Source organism: Giraffa tippelskirchi, chromosome X (assembly GCF_054371585.1).
Source record: "Giraffa tippelskirchi isolate mGirTip1 chromosome X, T2T-mGirTip1v1.2.pri, whole genome shotgun sequence".
NCBI classification, from domain to species: Eukaryota; Metazoa; Chordata; class Mammalia; order Artiodactyla; family Giraffidae; genus Giraffa; species Giraffa tippelskirchi.
The window spans coordinates 112,262,005-112,277,764 of NC_137289.1; the positions used below are offsets into that span (position 1 = coordinate 112,262,005).

General features: G+C 42.1%; 1 protein-coding gene and 1 pseudogene across 3 annotated transcripts in view; one reads left to right on the plus strand and one right to left on the minus strand.

Moving 5' to 3' along the window:
- The window catches only part of TSPAN7 (tetraspanin 7), a 130,412-nt gene extending 121,727 nt beyond the window's left edge, over window positions 1–8,685 (minus strand). For all 3 annotated transcript variants that reach the window (XM_081565121.1, XM_081565120.1, XM_081565119.1), the window contains exon 1: window positions 8,602–8,685. In XM_081565121.1, coding sequence (XP_081421247.1) covers window positions 8,602–8,682 — 81 coding nt within the window. In that variant the 5' untranslated portion in view covers window positions 8,683–8,685. The remainder of the gene's footprint in view (window positions 1–8,601) is intronic.
- Window positions 8,686–10,307: 1,622 nt separating this feature from the next.
- LOC145535728 (prostaglandin E synthase 3 pseudogene) lies at window positions 10,308–14,424 on the plus strand (annotated as a pseudogene).
- Window positions 14,425–15,760: the final 1,336 nt, after the last annotated feature.

The following is a 15,760-nucleotide window of genomic DNA, read 5'->3' on the forward strand; positions in this document are numbered from 1 at the left end:
AATTGGAAGCTGTTATAATGGGTCCAAAGGAGAAAAAGACATAAGAATATATTTTTTACAGTGCAATTCAAATTGCTTTAGTGGTGCATTAGTCACCTATGTCAAAGGTTTAACATGTTTAAACAGAGAAACACAGTCACAGATGACTTTCCACTTATAGCACGTTCTTAAGTGCTTCCTTAAAACAGTACATAATGCTGAACAGTCAATGAATCATCAGTAATGGAGCCCACGGTAGGGTCAAATCAAGAACTCTAGCTGTAATTAAAATTGAGCAGAGTATTTCAATCTATCTGGATAAAAATCTGCTTGTGTCTAAGCAAGTACGAAGTGGAAAAAACTTAATGTCCCACAAATGCTATAAAAGGTAGTGCAAGTGGCCTAACTGCACGTGGCATACAGTAAGTAAAGTGAATTAAATAAGAAAAAAAAACTCTTCAGAGTATAATGCACAAGTTGTATAATAAACACGGAGGGTTATCATTATGGTAACAGAAAAATAGAAGAGCCCTGATCCATGTAACATCAAGTTTCCCACCATACTTTGAAACTCTGCTGCTTCCACATTAAATTAATCCAGCAAGGTCTGAATTAGACCAGAAGACACATACATGGGCCTCCACTTGATGGGAAGAAATTCAATGAGCAGAAAAAAACAGCAGCAACCTTCAGAGCTTCATTCCCATTTATCCAACTCCATTCCCTGATGACCAGATAACCTTGAAGAGGATGTGGTTTAGTAAGCCTGTTCCAACCTAGAACACCCCCACCTTAACATCCAAAAACTCTTTAAAAGTTGAAAAGTAGGTACCAATATCTATTAGAAGATCCCAACTGTTGCCATCTCAGATGCTCTATTCAATCACTCACAATCAACTCCGTATTTAATTAGTTACATGCAAGGTAGAGATACACATATAAAGGACTTCCAGTTAAAGATGATGGATTGAACACATCCATTTACCTTGGCTAGCTCCCAAAAGTCCACTGAAATGACTGGATTTTTTTTAAACCCACAATAGCAAAGAGAATGGAAGAGGAGACAACCACAATGACATTTTGGAAGCTGAGAAAAAGCCAAATCTTATGGCAGCTGTGAGCAAATCCAAGAATAAAATATTTGCACACAAGCACCCCCAGAAGGCAACTCCATACACTCTTGGAACCAGGCACAAAAGGGGGCTAAAATATGGAGAATCTGGGAAAAGCTTTTTGAAAAGCAATTAGATCCCCTCCAACTTCCAGTCTCTGCCTTCTCCCCCATTCTATCATGGGTTCCGAGATTTACTATCTAGGGAGAATAAACTAGAGAACAAAAGCACAGTGGACACTGGATTCTACACTTGAAACAGGAGCTTAAACAAAGGTGTATTTATACTGCACTTGGAGACATCTATATCCCTAGCCTTGTTCATCCAGAGAGAAGATTGGAAGATTCTTCTATAGGAATCTGATTAGACCAAAGGAAAAGACTCAGTTCCAAAACTCAACGGCCCAGCTAAATCATCCAACTTAAAAACACTCACTTCATGCTAAGAGGTTCCAGTAAGCGTTTCTAGAGTTCCACTCGTGAACATATACAGAACAGAGAGCAAATGGTTACCAGGAATTTGAGGTCAGTCTGTAGTATGCCAGATAACAGAGAAGCTGGGAGGAAACTGCAGAAAGAAGCAAACTTTAAAAAAAAAAACCATCATTAATATTGTAAGAAGGATCTAAAATATTACATTTATGAAACAATAGTGGGATGCTAGAAAAAGAAATGCTCAGACCTCAATAGGGAGCTCCTAAAAATCAACATATAAAACACATGAAAAATGCAATAGCAGGCAAGGTAAACTGGGAGAGATCTTCCAGAAGGCAGAAAAGGCAAAGAATTAGAAAACAGAAGGGAGGAAAATTAGAGGATCTAAGAGGTCCAACACTGAAACAGACACAACAGAGAAAATGAAAGGAAATTTAAAATAAAGCAAAACAAAACAATTCAAGAAAATTTCCCCAAATGGAAGGACCTGAGTTTGCACATTGAAAGGGTACAGAGGAAAAGATAGAAATAAACATATGGCAAGAGGTAGTACTGTGAAATTTCAGAGCACTAGGAACTAGAAAGATTCCAGATGCTTTCAAAGAAAAGCAGAATTTAAGAATAATAATAATAAAACTCATTTGGATGTCTCAAGAGCAACAAGAGCAAGAGACCTGGGGGAGAAGAGGAAGTGACAGAAAAATTCTGAGGGTAAATGATGTATGAACTAGAATTCTATACCCAGCCAAACTATCAAATTATGTGCAAGAGCATAATAAGATGTTCATACCTGCAAAACCTCAACAAATTAACCTCGCATGCACTCTTTTCCAGAAAGTTACTAGAAGGTTTGCTTCACCAAAATGGATGAACAAACCAAAAAAGAGGAAGACAGGACATCTAAGAAACTGAAGACTCAACATAAAAGGAGACAAGATTCCCCAGGTTAATGGTAAAGGGAAATTATAATGATGTCAGCTGTTTCAAAGGCCCAGCAAGCACTAGCCTACTCTGTGAGAAACATCTCTAACAATATTAATGATTGTTTTTTTAAGAATAGGAAACTGAGGGGATACACGACATGTTTCAATACACTAAGTGAAGATATGCAGTTCCTAGGGGAGAATATGGGGATAATTTAGTGGTGAATGAAGAAAATTAACAAGTAAAAGATAAAACAAGGCAACTTTTAACTGAAGGGAAAAGCTGTGCAAGCAATCATAATAGACACACTACAAGGTTCAGCTGTGAATCAGCTTACCTAATTAATATGATCACTGACTACTGCTCTAACCAAGTTGATATGATATTGATAAAAAATATATTGGGGTCTACTCAATTTAGGAAAGATGTGAGGGAGGGAGAAAGGGGTAAGAAAACTAGATCGTGATCTTCCATAGTAGGAAGACAATATATAACACCTAGTACTGAAAAGTCCAGCAGTAACAGATTAACTGCTTTATTGAGAAACGAAGGTAACATGGTAAAAGCAGCAGCTAGTAAAAGTTGGTAAACATTCTATTGAAATACCTGGCATACAAGACATTCAATGAATGTTTGTTGAATTCCAAAGATACGCAAAAGGTTAAGTGTAGCCTTCAGTGTGCGCCCAAATTCAAACACTTTGTAAAACGTTGGGGGCTGTTCTTTAAGACTTTTCCCCCTCTATTTAATTCAAGTACCTAAACTTCCTGGATGACAAAAGAAAAGAAATATTCTGATCATTATTTCTTTTAATCTTCTTCCTAGAAAGATTAGAGATGCTTCCAAAATTAAAAAATAAAAAACCACTGATATTTCACCATAAGAGAATTTGGTATCATAATTGATCAAGCTCCTCTTTGGATCATCAAAGAAGAAACTAAATCCAATATACACTGGAATGAAGCAACGATATTTCTCTTTACCATATTATTTAGTGGATGTAACTATAGTGGATTTCAATCTTAGCTTAGAACTCAGATGAGTGTTTAAAATACATTAAAAAATTTTCTAAATCAAAACAGAATTTACCTTGTAAGCATCACATTTATAGTTCTCCTGTTTGTTGCTGAAAAAACTATTTGTCATGGAGATTTTTTCTGTATTAGAGTAAGATAGATATCTTTTTTTTATTCAAGCTTAAAAAATTAAATTCCAAATAAAATTTTAGATAATTAAAGTGGCTGGCAAACTAGCTTATCACAAAAATATAATAACTGAACTATCATCAGAAGATCAAGTCTCATAAAGTTCTCTACTCCACCTTTCCACACATCACTGTCAGGAACACGTTTAAACCACCACAGGTAGACAGAAAATATCACTTTTAAAAACCCTCCCAATTGAGGTGAGTTGAAATAAATACATGAGCCCAAGAGTAGTTAATAAAATTTCATTTATTCATTCATTTGTTAATGAGTAAACCTTCTATATGTCAGGCACTGTTTGCTAGTCTTAAAGCTCAGGATAACTTACTACTAGGTGTGTTTTTTCCTCCTCTGAAAATAAAACATACAAATCAAGGACCATAATGAAGCCACTTACCTAACATTCGGGTAATACTATTTAACTGGAGGATCATCCCATCCATTTCAATACTATTACATAAACAACACCTACCTTTATCTCCAAATAAAAAGGAGAATCACTTGCAATTGTGTCGCGAGTGCTTGGGAATGGTGGTTCCAAACAATAGTAAATATAGGGAGTTTTGCATAAGATTTTCTTTTTCTACGTATTAACTTATTACTATGTAAAGTCCACTAGTGCAGAGGTTGTGGGCATTGTTGACATTTTGAGCCAGATAATTTTTTCTTGTGAAGGGCTGTCCTGTGCCTTACAGTATGTTTAGCAGCACCTGTGGCCTCTACCAATGAGATGCCAGTAGCACCCTACTCCCAGCTGTGACCAAAATATGTCTGCAGACTTGGCCAAATACTGGGGGAGGGGAGAGGCAAAATTGTTTGCTGCTGAAAACCACTGCTTTAGAGGAACATCTCAGAGAGGGAGAGTGATTATAGATAGAAGAGGAGGCCAAATAAAACAAGATCTCTCTTTCTTTCTTTTTTTGTTTGTCTTTTTATTTATTTTCATTGGAGGCTAATTACTTTACAATATTGTGGTGGGTTTTGCCATACATTCACATGAATCAGCCATGGGTGTACATGTGTTCCCCATCCTGAACCCCCCTCCCACCTCCCTCCCCATCCCATCCCTCAGGATCATCCCAGTGCACCAGCCCTGAGCGCCCTGTCTCATGCATCGAACCTGGACTGGTGATCTATTTCATGTATGATAATATACATGTTTCAATGCTATTCTCTCAAATCATCCCACCCTCGCCTTCTCCCACAGAGTCCAAAAGTCCATTCTTTACATCTGTGTCTCTTTTACTGTCTCGCATATAGAGTCATCGTTACCATCTTTCTAAAGTAAGTCAGAAAGATAAACACCAATACAGTATATTAACATATATATGCTAGTGGTCTACCACCATTTTAAGCTCAAATGTCTTCTAGTCCTAAATCTGAGGTATGGGAAGAGAAGTAGTCACATGAAAATGATTCAAAGAAAACAGGAAGGAAAAAATTCTGCCTAATCTTTTGTCCATCTTCCACTTAAAAGAACACCAAGATCATCCTTCTTGTTCATTACCTGACATAATCCCAGAAGTTTTGACAAATATTTGAGTACCTACTACATGGCAGAGAAAGATACATTTATCAACTTCATTTACTGAATAGACAAATCACTCTTATAAACAGTATTTTCTTCATAAACTCTCATTTATGAAGAGTAAATGTAAACTTCATTAACTCTCTTAAATGTTATACTAAAAGCACAAGCAACAAAAAATAGGTAGATTGGACTTTATCAAAATAAAAAACCCTTTGTACGTCAAGCGACACCACCAAGAAAGTGAATAAACAACCCATAGCCTCAGGGAGACCTGGTGTGCTGCAGGCCATGGGGTCACAAAGAATCGGACATGACTGGGCAACTGAACAACAGGAGAATATATCTGCAAATGATGTATCTGATAAGGGACTTGAATCAAGAATATATGAAGGACACATACAACATACAACACATACAACAATGTTTAAAAAATAACTGAAATAAAAATTGGGCCAAAGACATGAACAGACATTTATTAAAGGAAGATATACAAATGACCAATAAGCACAAAAAAAGAGGCTGGATATCACTGCTCATCAAGGAAATTCAAATCAAAACCACAGTGAGATATCTACTAGCATGGCTAGAATTTTAAAAGTCAGATAATAACAAATGTTGGCAAGAAAGTGGAGAAATACTTTAAATCACAGTACTCATACACTGCTGGAAGGAACGTCGAATGGTGCAGTCACTTTGGTAAACAGTCTGGCAGGTCTTCAAATGATTAATCAGAGTTACCATATGACCCAGCAAATCCACTCCTAGGTCTATACCCAAGAGAAACGAAGACATATGTTCACACAAAAACTTGCACATAAATGTTTATAGCACTGTGACTCATAATAGCCACAAGATAGAAACAACGCAAATGTCTATCAGTGGACAAATGAATGAACAAAATGTGATACAGCGTGTAAGCATGCAGTGGAGTATTATTTGGCCATTAAAAGGAATAAACATGAATGAGAACATTATGCTAAGCAAAAGAAGCCATTCACAAAAGACCACATACTATATGATTTCATTTAGATGAAACGTCCAGAAAGGGGAAATCTATACAAAAAGTAAACTAGTGACTGCTTAGGGTGCTGAGGGTTATTGAGAGCAGAAAAGAGAGTGATAGCTAAAGGGCATGGGGTTTCTTTTTCAGGTAATGAAATGTTCTAAAATTGACTGGGGTGATGGTTACACATATCTGTGAATATACTAAAAACCACTAATTTGTACACTTTAAAAGGAGTGAAGTATGTGAATTAGATCTCAAAAAAGCTGTTTTTTTTTCTTGCCATTTAAGGTATAATGGAAAACACAGCATTTGTACCATGGTTTATTCACGAAAATGTCTTATTTAAAAATACCCTTGCATCTGGAGAGATCTCATTTGTTGGTTGTGAAGTATGAAGTGATTATTGAATGCTATTTAAACTATTAAATTTGCCAGGTAAACATTTAAGAGACTACAGAAATCTTGAAAGTAGGAAAAAAATGAAAATGCAGGCATCAAGGAACTTCAGAGGGCATAAAATGTTGTGCTTAAGATGTATTAGGGTGCATTAAGTAACTGGATTCAGGAGGTTGAGGAGGGGAGGGAGTAAACAAGAGTTAAAAAGCTCCCATGAAAAGCCTTCCTCTGGAAGGCTCCCTTCTTTACCAGCAAGCAGAGATGCTGGAAGATTTTTCAGGAAGCTAAAAATAATTACCCATATGATTTACTCCAGGAACAAATAGGAAGTCAAGTAAATATGAAGGGCCAAACACAAAGAGATATAATGAAACAAACAAAAAAGCTAAACCAGTTCCCAGGAAAGCTTACTGGGAAGTTTCAGCAACCAGCATGCATTCTTGCTTTTTCCAAGAACATAATATAGGATCTGGGCAGAGCTCACCATTCCACTACTGAAATTTCAGCCTAAATTCCATTCCTGTGGTTGCCTGTGTGATATACTAGTTAATCTATCTTATCTCATTGCAGACTTCTTGGTATGCCTGATCCCCAGAGTCCACAGCTTCCCGACTTGAAGAATTGCCAATGACAAGGAATGTCCGCAGGGGGCGGGGGGCGCATTAGGAATTTTTTTCATCCTTAACATATCTCAGTTCCTGCCTTGGTCATTACAAACAGCCTGTTTCACCATCAGGCCGAGTCTGAGTACCTCATAAAGCACTGTGCCCCTCTTTCAAACCAAAATTAGGGCTAATTGGGGGGCGGGGGGGAAGGCAAAGAGAAAAACCACCAAAGAAGGGGACTGGCTTTTTCTGCAGAGCCTCAGGTTTCAAAATGACTGCCTTGAAAGCTGAAGTGACCCAGATTATTGGGGGGTGGGTAGTGACATTCATTCTCCTGTAGGGTGGCTGTGGCTTGGTTCAGGAAAGGAAAACTTGGGGAGAAGGGAGTCATCTACACGGAAAGAGAAATAACGGGGAATGGTCTTTAGGTTCCACGTACTTCAAATGAATCACTGCAGTGTCAGCCCTGCACTGATTCCACGAATTGCCAAATAGGATGAGGTAAGGCACAAGCCTGGAGTCCGCCCCCCCCCACTCCTCCTCCAGCGCGCAGAGGCTTCTGCTGAGGGGTTGACGTCACCCTTCTGCATTGAGGTTCAAGGACCGATAGCAGCACCAGTTAGATGGGGAGTAGAGTTGGGGCGCTATTGCCGTCACCAAGTGGTGGGGGTCCTCCCCCGGGGCTCTGCGGAATGGGTTCACACAACGCCAGAAAGATGAGTGTAAGGGTGCAGGCGAGTGGGCAAAAGGTCCTAAGACCTGGGTCTCCGAGAAAGCGCAAAGATGCCCCTGGTTTATATAAGACCCCCTTCCCTTCGTGCGTTTCGGCGCGGCGGCGGCGCCCACCCCCTATCAGTGCGCTTAGGGGGGCCTTTGATCTCCCTTGCCCAGCCAAGCAGCTCACGGCTCCCGTCGCCTGCCTCTCGCAGCCCCGCGGGGTCGGGAATAACCGGGAATCTGGGATCAAACCCTGCGCTCTCGCGCCTGCTCCCAGCCGGCCACAGGTTAGCTCCAAGAGGCGCCGCGAACGGGCTGGTAAGGGAGGGTGGGGAGGGGGATCCAGAGAGGAAAACAGCTGAATAAAACCGCAACTTTCCCCAGAGGCTGACCCTAACCCGCGAGCTTAAAAGAATAAGTCAATGCATGAAAATATTTTGGAAAGGTCGACAACCTGCAGTCATCGCCACCACGCAGCCCCTTGCAACCTACACCGGGCGGGGTGCAGGGTCCGAGCAGCCCCAAGGCTGCACCCTGCCATCCTGCAGCCCCAGTCCTGCGCCTATCTCCGTAAGGAGGGGACCGAGATTTGATGTTTGCTTTGATTTTTTTCCTCCCCCTTCCCTTCCCGGAGCATCACTACACTGACTGATGGACGGCAGCGCAGCCGCCAGTCCGGCTTGGCCACTCACCCAGAAGACGAAGGAGTAGATGATGAGGAGGGTTTTGAGACAGGTTATCACAGGTTTGGTCTCCATTCTCCTCGATGCCATACTACAGAGCTCCGGCGGCGGCGGCGGCGGCTGGAGGCGGGCGGGCGCGCGGGAGGGGGGAGGGGGCGGGGCGGGGCGGGGCGGGGCAGGGGCGCGTGCGGCTAGAGGCCCCGTGCGCGCGTGCACGCGAGACTGCGCGCGTGCTTGAGCGCGCACCCGGCAGAGCGCCCACTTAAGGAGTCGGAAACTGCGCATGCGGAGGAGGCCGTTTGCCCGCGCGAGTCCGTACAGGCTCAGCCAGCCAGCCCAGGGGTGGGGTAGGGCCCCCGGGAGTGAGTAGGAGAGTTTCTGCTTTGTACGCAGGAGGGCTTTCCATTTGCAGGACTGTCTGCACCTGGTTTATTGCCATCCCCGGAAAGCAATCAGATTTCTACATTTGGACGGCCCACCAGGCCATCTGAGATGGAAGTGGCCCGGTAGTCGTGTCCTTGGAACAAGCTGGCCTTGTCTGTGCCAGTAACAGACTGTGACAGGTGGCCGGAGATACAGCTGGAGGGATGGTTAGGAACACGGGAGCTCAGACAGACACTCCCAATCCTTGCCACCACAGGCGCTCCATGCTTTCTTGACATTTTGAAATGATGAAACCGAATGACAAGGTTCTATATGAAAATACCATTCATTCTTCACATAAAATGTATAACAGAAAAAAAAAAAGTTTCCAGTCCCTGAGACTCATTTTCCCCACCCTAACAAGTACAGACCAGCTCACACTCAGGAAAGAACTGTTTTAAGGTCAAAAAATAAGGTTGGAAAACAATTCAGAAGTTCCTCAAAACGTTAAACACAGAGTTACCATATGACCCAGTGGTTCCGTTCCCAAGAGAAATGAAAACATGTCCACACAAACGCCTCCCCATGAATGTTCACAGCACCCCAATGTCCATCACTTGTGAATAGATGAACATAATGTAGCACATCCATACAATGGAAAATTATTTGGTCACACACACACACAAAATACAATGAAGCACTGATATTTGCTGTAATATGTTTGAGCCTTGAAAATATGCTAAGTGAAAGAAGCCAGACACAAAAGACCACATACTGAATGTTCCATTTATAGGCAATGTCCAGAATAGACAGATCCATAGAGACAGAAATAGATTAGTAGTTGTAGGGGGGCAACAGGAATGAGGAGCGACTGTTGATGAGTAGGGGGTTTCTTTGGGGAGTGACAAAAATTCTCTGGAATTAGATTGTGGTGATGACTGCATAATTTTGTGAATACACTAAAAACCACTGAATTGGACACTTTAAAAGGGTGAATTTTATAGCACATGAATTATATCCCAATAAAAAAGCAATGAGCACTCCACCCAGATTTCCTGTGGCTGGTTTGCATAGGAACACACAGTACAGATTCTGTGGGAGATTTCGCTGGATTCCTAAGAGACTGCAGTCAAAACAGTGACACTATCACAGGCTAACTTAATTGTGGATGATGCTAAGGATGCCTTTTGTGAAAGAATGAAAAACAAAGTCAATAAAGCTCGAAGAAAGCCTGCCAAGGTCAGTTGCAGGAGTAATTATTACTGCCAGAGGGTTCTACATGGTCCCAGGTCAGTGAGGTCATTGTATAAACAGGACACAAATATGAGGAAGAGGAGAACTTGCTTAAGGTAATGACCAACCATGACAAAGAGGTAAGTGGGCATTGAGGGGAGTGGAGAGGAATATGGGTGCAGGTAGAAAAAAAGATTAAAGGACAGATTGGCAATGTTTCTCTAATAAAGGAAGAGCTTGCAGAGTGATTTTCTATTCTGGTTGCTTATTTGCATCACCTGGAGAACTTATAAACACTAACAACAAAGCCTTGACTGTCTGTGCCCAATCCCAGGTGGCCTGAATCATTTGCTTTGGAGTGAGGGCGTGGCAGTTTTCAAAGTTTTTCAGGTGGTCCTAATGGGAATCAAGAGCTCAAACCACAACATGCTCAAACCCACCCTCAGAAAGGCGCTTTCACCTCCACTTTCACAGTCCCTGGGCAGCACAAGAAAAGGATACTGAAGACTTCAAACCCGGTGAGTATCCTTATCCAAAAAGATCTTTCCCGTGCATAATTACTCTGTAAAGGGGTCAAAACCCTCAGTTTTCAACCCAACTGGGACAACGCTGAGCATCATAGATAATTTCATGAGGTAATATACGATATTCACATATGGCGCCCATGAACTCAACCTAAGTCACCATTTCACGGTTTGTCTGAAGCTCTTTGGGGTCAAGATTCTTGAAATCTTGGGCTATTCTAGCAAAAAATAATTTATTTAAATGTAAAGATAAATACTGAGTATTCAGTAATGTAATTAATGGGTAAATCACCATAGTTCATAACTAGAGCCTTGCTACTCAAAATGTGGTCTGTGATATAATAGGGTGACAAACATTCCAGTTTTCCCAGGACTGAAGGGTTTCCTTTAACTCTGAATTTTTATTGGTAAAACCCAGACTGCTGCTGCTGCTAAGTCGCTTCAGTCGTGGCCGACTCTTTGCGACCCTATACACGGAAGCCCACCAGGCTCCCCCGTCCCTGGGATTCTCTAGGCAAGAACACTAGAGTGGGTTGCCATTTCCTTCTCCAATGCATGAAAGTGAAAAGTGAAAGTGAAGTCGCTCAGTCGTGTCCGACTTTTCGCGACCCCATGAATGGAAAATCCTCTGTCCGTGGGATTTTCCAGGCAAGAGTACTGGAGTGGGGTGCCATTGCCTTCTCCCCACTAGAAGCTAGGAAGAGGCAAACAAGGATTCTACTTGGTCTCAGAGGAAGCCTGGCCCTCCTGACAGTTTGATTTCAGACTTCTGGCCTTCAGAACTGGGAGACAATAAATTTTCTGCAATTATTTTAATTGTACTTTGTTACCACAGCCACAGGAAACTAATCCATGTCGAAGATTCACTGATCTCGTTCCTCAAAATATGACCACAGCTACCATATCACGTAGCAGATCACTGCTAGGTGTATACCCCCAAGAATTGAAAGCAGGGATTCTAACAAAAACCTGTACATGAGTGTTCACAGCAGCACTAGTCACATTAATTGAAGGGTGGAGACAACCTAAACAAATGTCCATCAACTAAGGAATGGATAAACAAGATGTGATAAATCCATACAATGGAATATTATTCAGTCATAAAAAGGAATGAAGTACTGACACATGCTACCATATGAATGAATGTTGGAAACTTTATACTGAGTGAAGGAAGCCACACAAATACCACATATTGTACTCATTTTTGTGAACTGTCCAGAACCGGCAAATCCATAGAGACAGAAAGCAGATTAATGGTCTCCCAGGGGATGGGGCAGGAGGGAATGGGAAGTGACTGCTTAATAGTCCACTGTTTCCTCCTGAGATGATGAAAAAGTTCTGGAGCTAGAGCGTGATGATGACAACATTGTGAATATCCTTAATGCCACTGAGTTGTATACTTTTCAATGGTTAACATGGTAAATTTTATGCTATGTATATTTTGTCACACATGCAAATAACATAACCACAGCAAGTCCAAAGGTCCTGTGGCCTGCTCCATTTGAAGAACTGAGAGAAGGTCAGCAAGGCTCAATAGCAGGGGCAAAGATGGTGTACAGGAGGCTGGAGAGAGGCCAGCCCATCCAGGTCCTGTTAGATGATAATAAGAATTTTAATATTTTGCTTAAAAACAAGGGGAGCTTTTGATTTGTATTTGTCTTAAATGGAGCAAGTACTTCAAGGAAAACCAGAAGCACCAAAGCACCTGCCTGGTCCCTGCTCCTACTGTCACCCCCAATGTGTTGTTCCCACAGCAACCAGAGTGATCTTGTTCAAACACAAAGCACATCATGTCACTCTCTCACTTAAAGCCCTCCAGTGGCTTCCCATCATTGCCCAAAGAATCAAATTCCAACTCTTTACCCTGACTTAGAAAGCATGTGTGAGCTGACTCCAACTTCATCTCCCACGGCTCCCCCTTTACCCCTGTGCTTCAGCTGCTCTGCCTTCTTCTGGCCCTTCAATCAGACTTCATTTCACCTGAAAGCCTTCACAGTGGCTGGTCCTCTCTTTAGAATGCTTTGCCCCTTACACTCTGAATAGCTGGTCCCTCCCTTCCTGTCGTTTAGATCTCAGTATAGATGTCACCTCCTCGGAAAGGCCATTTCAGATGGAAATAGCCACCCAGTCAAAAATAGCCATCTAGTCGCTATATGTTCCAATTCTCTGCATCACACTTACCTAACATTTTCTTATTTGTGCACTTCTTTTGTTGTCTGCCTCTCTCACTAAGCTCCACCAAGCAGGTAATTTTGTCTGTCTTATTCACTGCCATATCCCCAATACCTAGATACAGTAGCAATTCATAAAACGTACTGAGTAGATGGGTGGTACATAGTAGCCACTCAATAGACAATTGCTGACTGATAGAAGAAGGATGTGGTGTGTGAAATATACGCTGAAGTAAGAAGAGGATAGTGGTGGTCTTTGAGGAGTGGAAGACCCAGAGGAGGAAAGGATGCAGAAATGTTGGTTGGAGGAGGACCGTGCCCAGGCTAAGTTTGACTCTGCTGTTTAGGCAGTAGGGGAGTGACGTGATCTGACCCATGTTTTAGCAGTTACTCCCCAAAGAAGTTTGGGAAGCAGTATGCAGGGGTGGAGGTTGCAGAAGAGAGAAACTAGAAAGAGGAAGAGAGGGGCTTCCCTGGTGGTTCGGTGATAAAAAGTCTGTCTGCCAGTGCAGGAGATAAGGGTCCGATCCCTGGTCCAGGAAGAATCTCTCACATGCCATGGAACAACTAAGCCCAAGTGCCACAACTACTGAGCCCATGCCATAGAGCCCCAAAACCTCAACTATCAACCCCATGTGCTGCAACTACTGAGTCCACACACCCTAGGGCCTATGAACCTCAACAAGAGAAGCCACTGCAGCAAGAGGCCCATGCGCTACAACTAGAGAAAAGCCTGCACAGCGATGAAGACTCAGCACAGCCTAGATAAATAAAGAAAATTATGTACAAAACAGAAACAAGAAAAGAGGAGGTAACTGCAATAACCTGATTGGGAGTTGATCAGGGCTGGGGCTTGGGAAGTGGCCTGGGGCTGGAGGAGGGGCTGGGGCAGTGCATCTCAACTCTGGCTGTATTAAAATTCACTGAGGAGAAAACCTCCACTTCCAGGCCACTGGAGAGGCCCGCCCACCCATTAGCCAGTCCCCCTGCCCCGTTCACGATACAGCCTGCTTCTGCAAAGTGCTACGATCAAAGGGACTATGTCTTCACTGAATTTTGTGTTGAAGACTGTCAAGATGTTAATGTAAATTTTGAGAACGCCAAACTTACATTCAGTTGTCTTGGAGAAATTGATCATTTTAAACATTTAAATGAAATTGATCTTCTTCACTGTATTGATCCCAATGATTCCAAGCATAAAAGAATGGACAGATCAATTTTATATTGTTTATGAAAAGGAGAATCTGGCCAGTCATGATCAAGGTTAACAAAAGAGAGGCCAAAGCTTAATTGGCTTAGTGTGAACTTCAATACTTGGAAAGACTGTGAAGATTCAGTTGCAGACATGTCTAATTTTGATGTTTCTCTAAGATGATGAGCAACATAGGTGGTGATGAGAATGTTGATTTACCAGCAGTAGATGGAGCAGGTGATGATTCACAAGACAGTGATGAAGAAAAAATGCCAGATCTGGAGTAAGGAATGTTGTCATCACTGGATTTTGAGAAAGAAAAATAAATTCTCTGCAAGATTCTGTAATTGAGAGATTTCCTCAGTTGATAGCTCTAAAGGCAGATGCTATATTTGCCTCCTATAACCCATTTTTCAACCTGCTTGCTTTTTTAAAGGCTTCACTAAGGGTTGGTATGTAACATTGTACTGGGCAATTTTGGGGCATCCCTGGTGACCGAGTTGGTGAAGCCTCTGCCTGCAATGCAGGAGACCTGGGTTCAATCCCTGGAGCAGGAAGATCCCCTGGAGGAGGGTGTGGGAACCCACTCCAGTATTCTTGCCTGGAGAATCCCATGGACAGAGGCTCCTGGCAGCAGTCTATGAGGTCACAAGCGTCAGACACAACTGAGTGAGTAAACCACCACCACCATTTTTTCCATGATGCTGTTGAGGTCCTAGGCAGTTGATAAAGCAGTTGTGATAAATAAAAACATTTCACCAAAGTCTCCTTTACTTCACAACCTAGATACTGACATGATAGGAAGCACTTAGCTTAGGGAAAGGAACTAAATTTTAGATTTTAGAGCATGATCTCAAAGTGACTGAAACAATTGGTTGATACTTTAAACTGCTGCTGCTGCTGCTAAGTCGCGTCAGTCATGTCTGACTCTGTGCAACCCCACAGACGGCAGCCCACTAGGCTCCTCTGTCCCTGGGATTCTCCAGGCAAGAATACTGGAGTGGGTTGCCATTTCCCTCTCCGATACTTTAAACTAGTTACATGTTGTTCCTCTGGTATATCTTTCAGAATTATTTCACCAAAGTTTTATTTTTCAAAAAATTTGCTTCACATTATTGTACATAAGTGATCATTTGTCAGTGTTCCAGATGTATCTTGGCTAAAACTAGCCAATGCTGTAACTTAGATGGTTTTGAAGCCTACATGTTTGGTATTGATTGATCCTTAAACTTCTACATTTCTTAGCACAGAGGATGAAGAAAGGATGTACATTGTTGTTTGAGAGTCTGTACATTTAGACCAAATTTGTATTTGCACTGTCATTATGACAAATGAGTGGGAAAAAGTGTTAATGCACTACTGGATTTTTTTCATTCCTTTCTTTCTTTTTTCTTTTTTCGATTCAGCTTGTACCTGGGCTGAAAACCTTAATATATGTTCATGGCAGTGGGGAATTTTTTTAAAATGTCTGCTGCTGCTACTGCTGCTAAGTCGCTTCAGTCGTGTACAACTCTGTGCGACCCCATAGACGGCAGCCCACTAGGCTCCGTCATCCCTGGGATTCTCCAGGCAAGCATACTGGATTGGGTTGCCATTTCCTTCTCCAGTGCATGAATGGGAAAAGTGAAAGTGAAGTCGCTCAGTCGTGTACGACTCTTAGCGACCCCATGGACTGTAGCCTACCA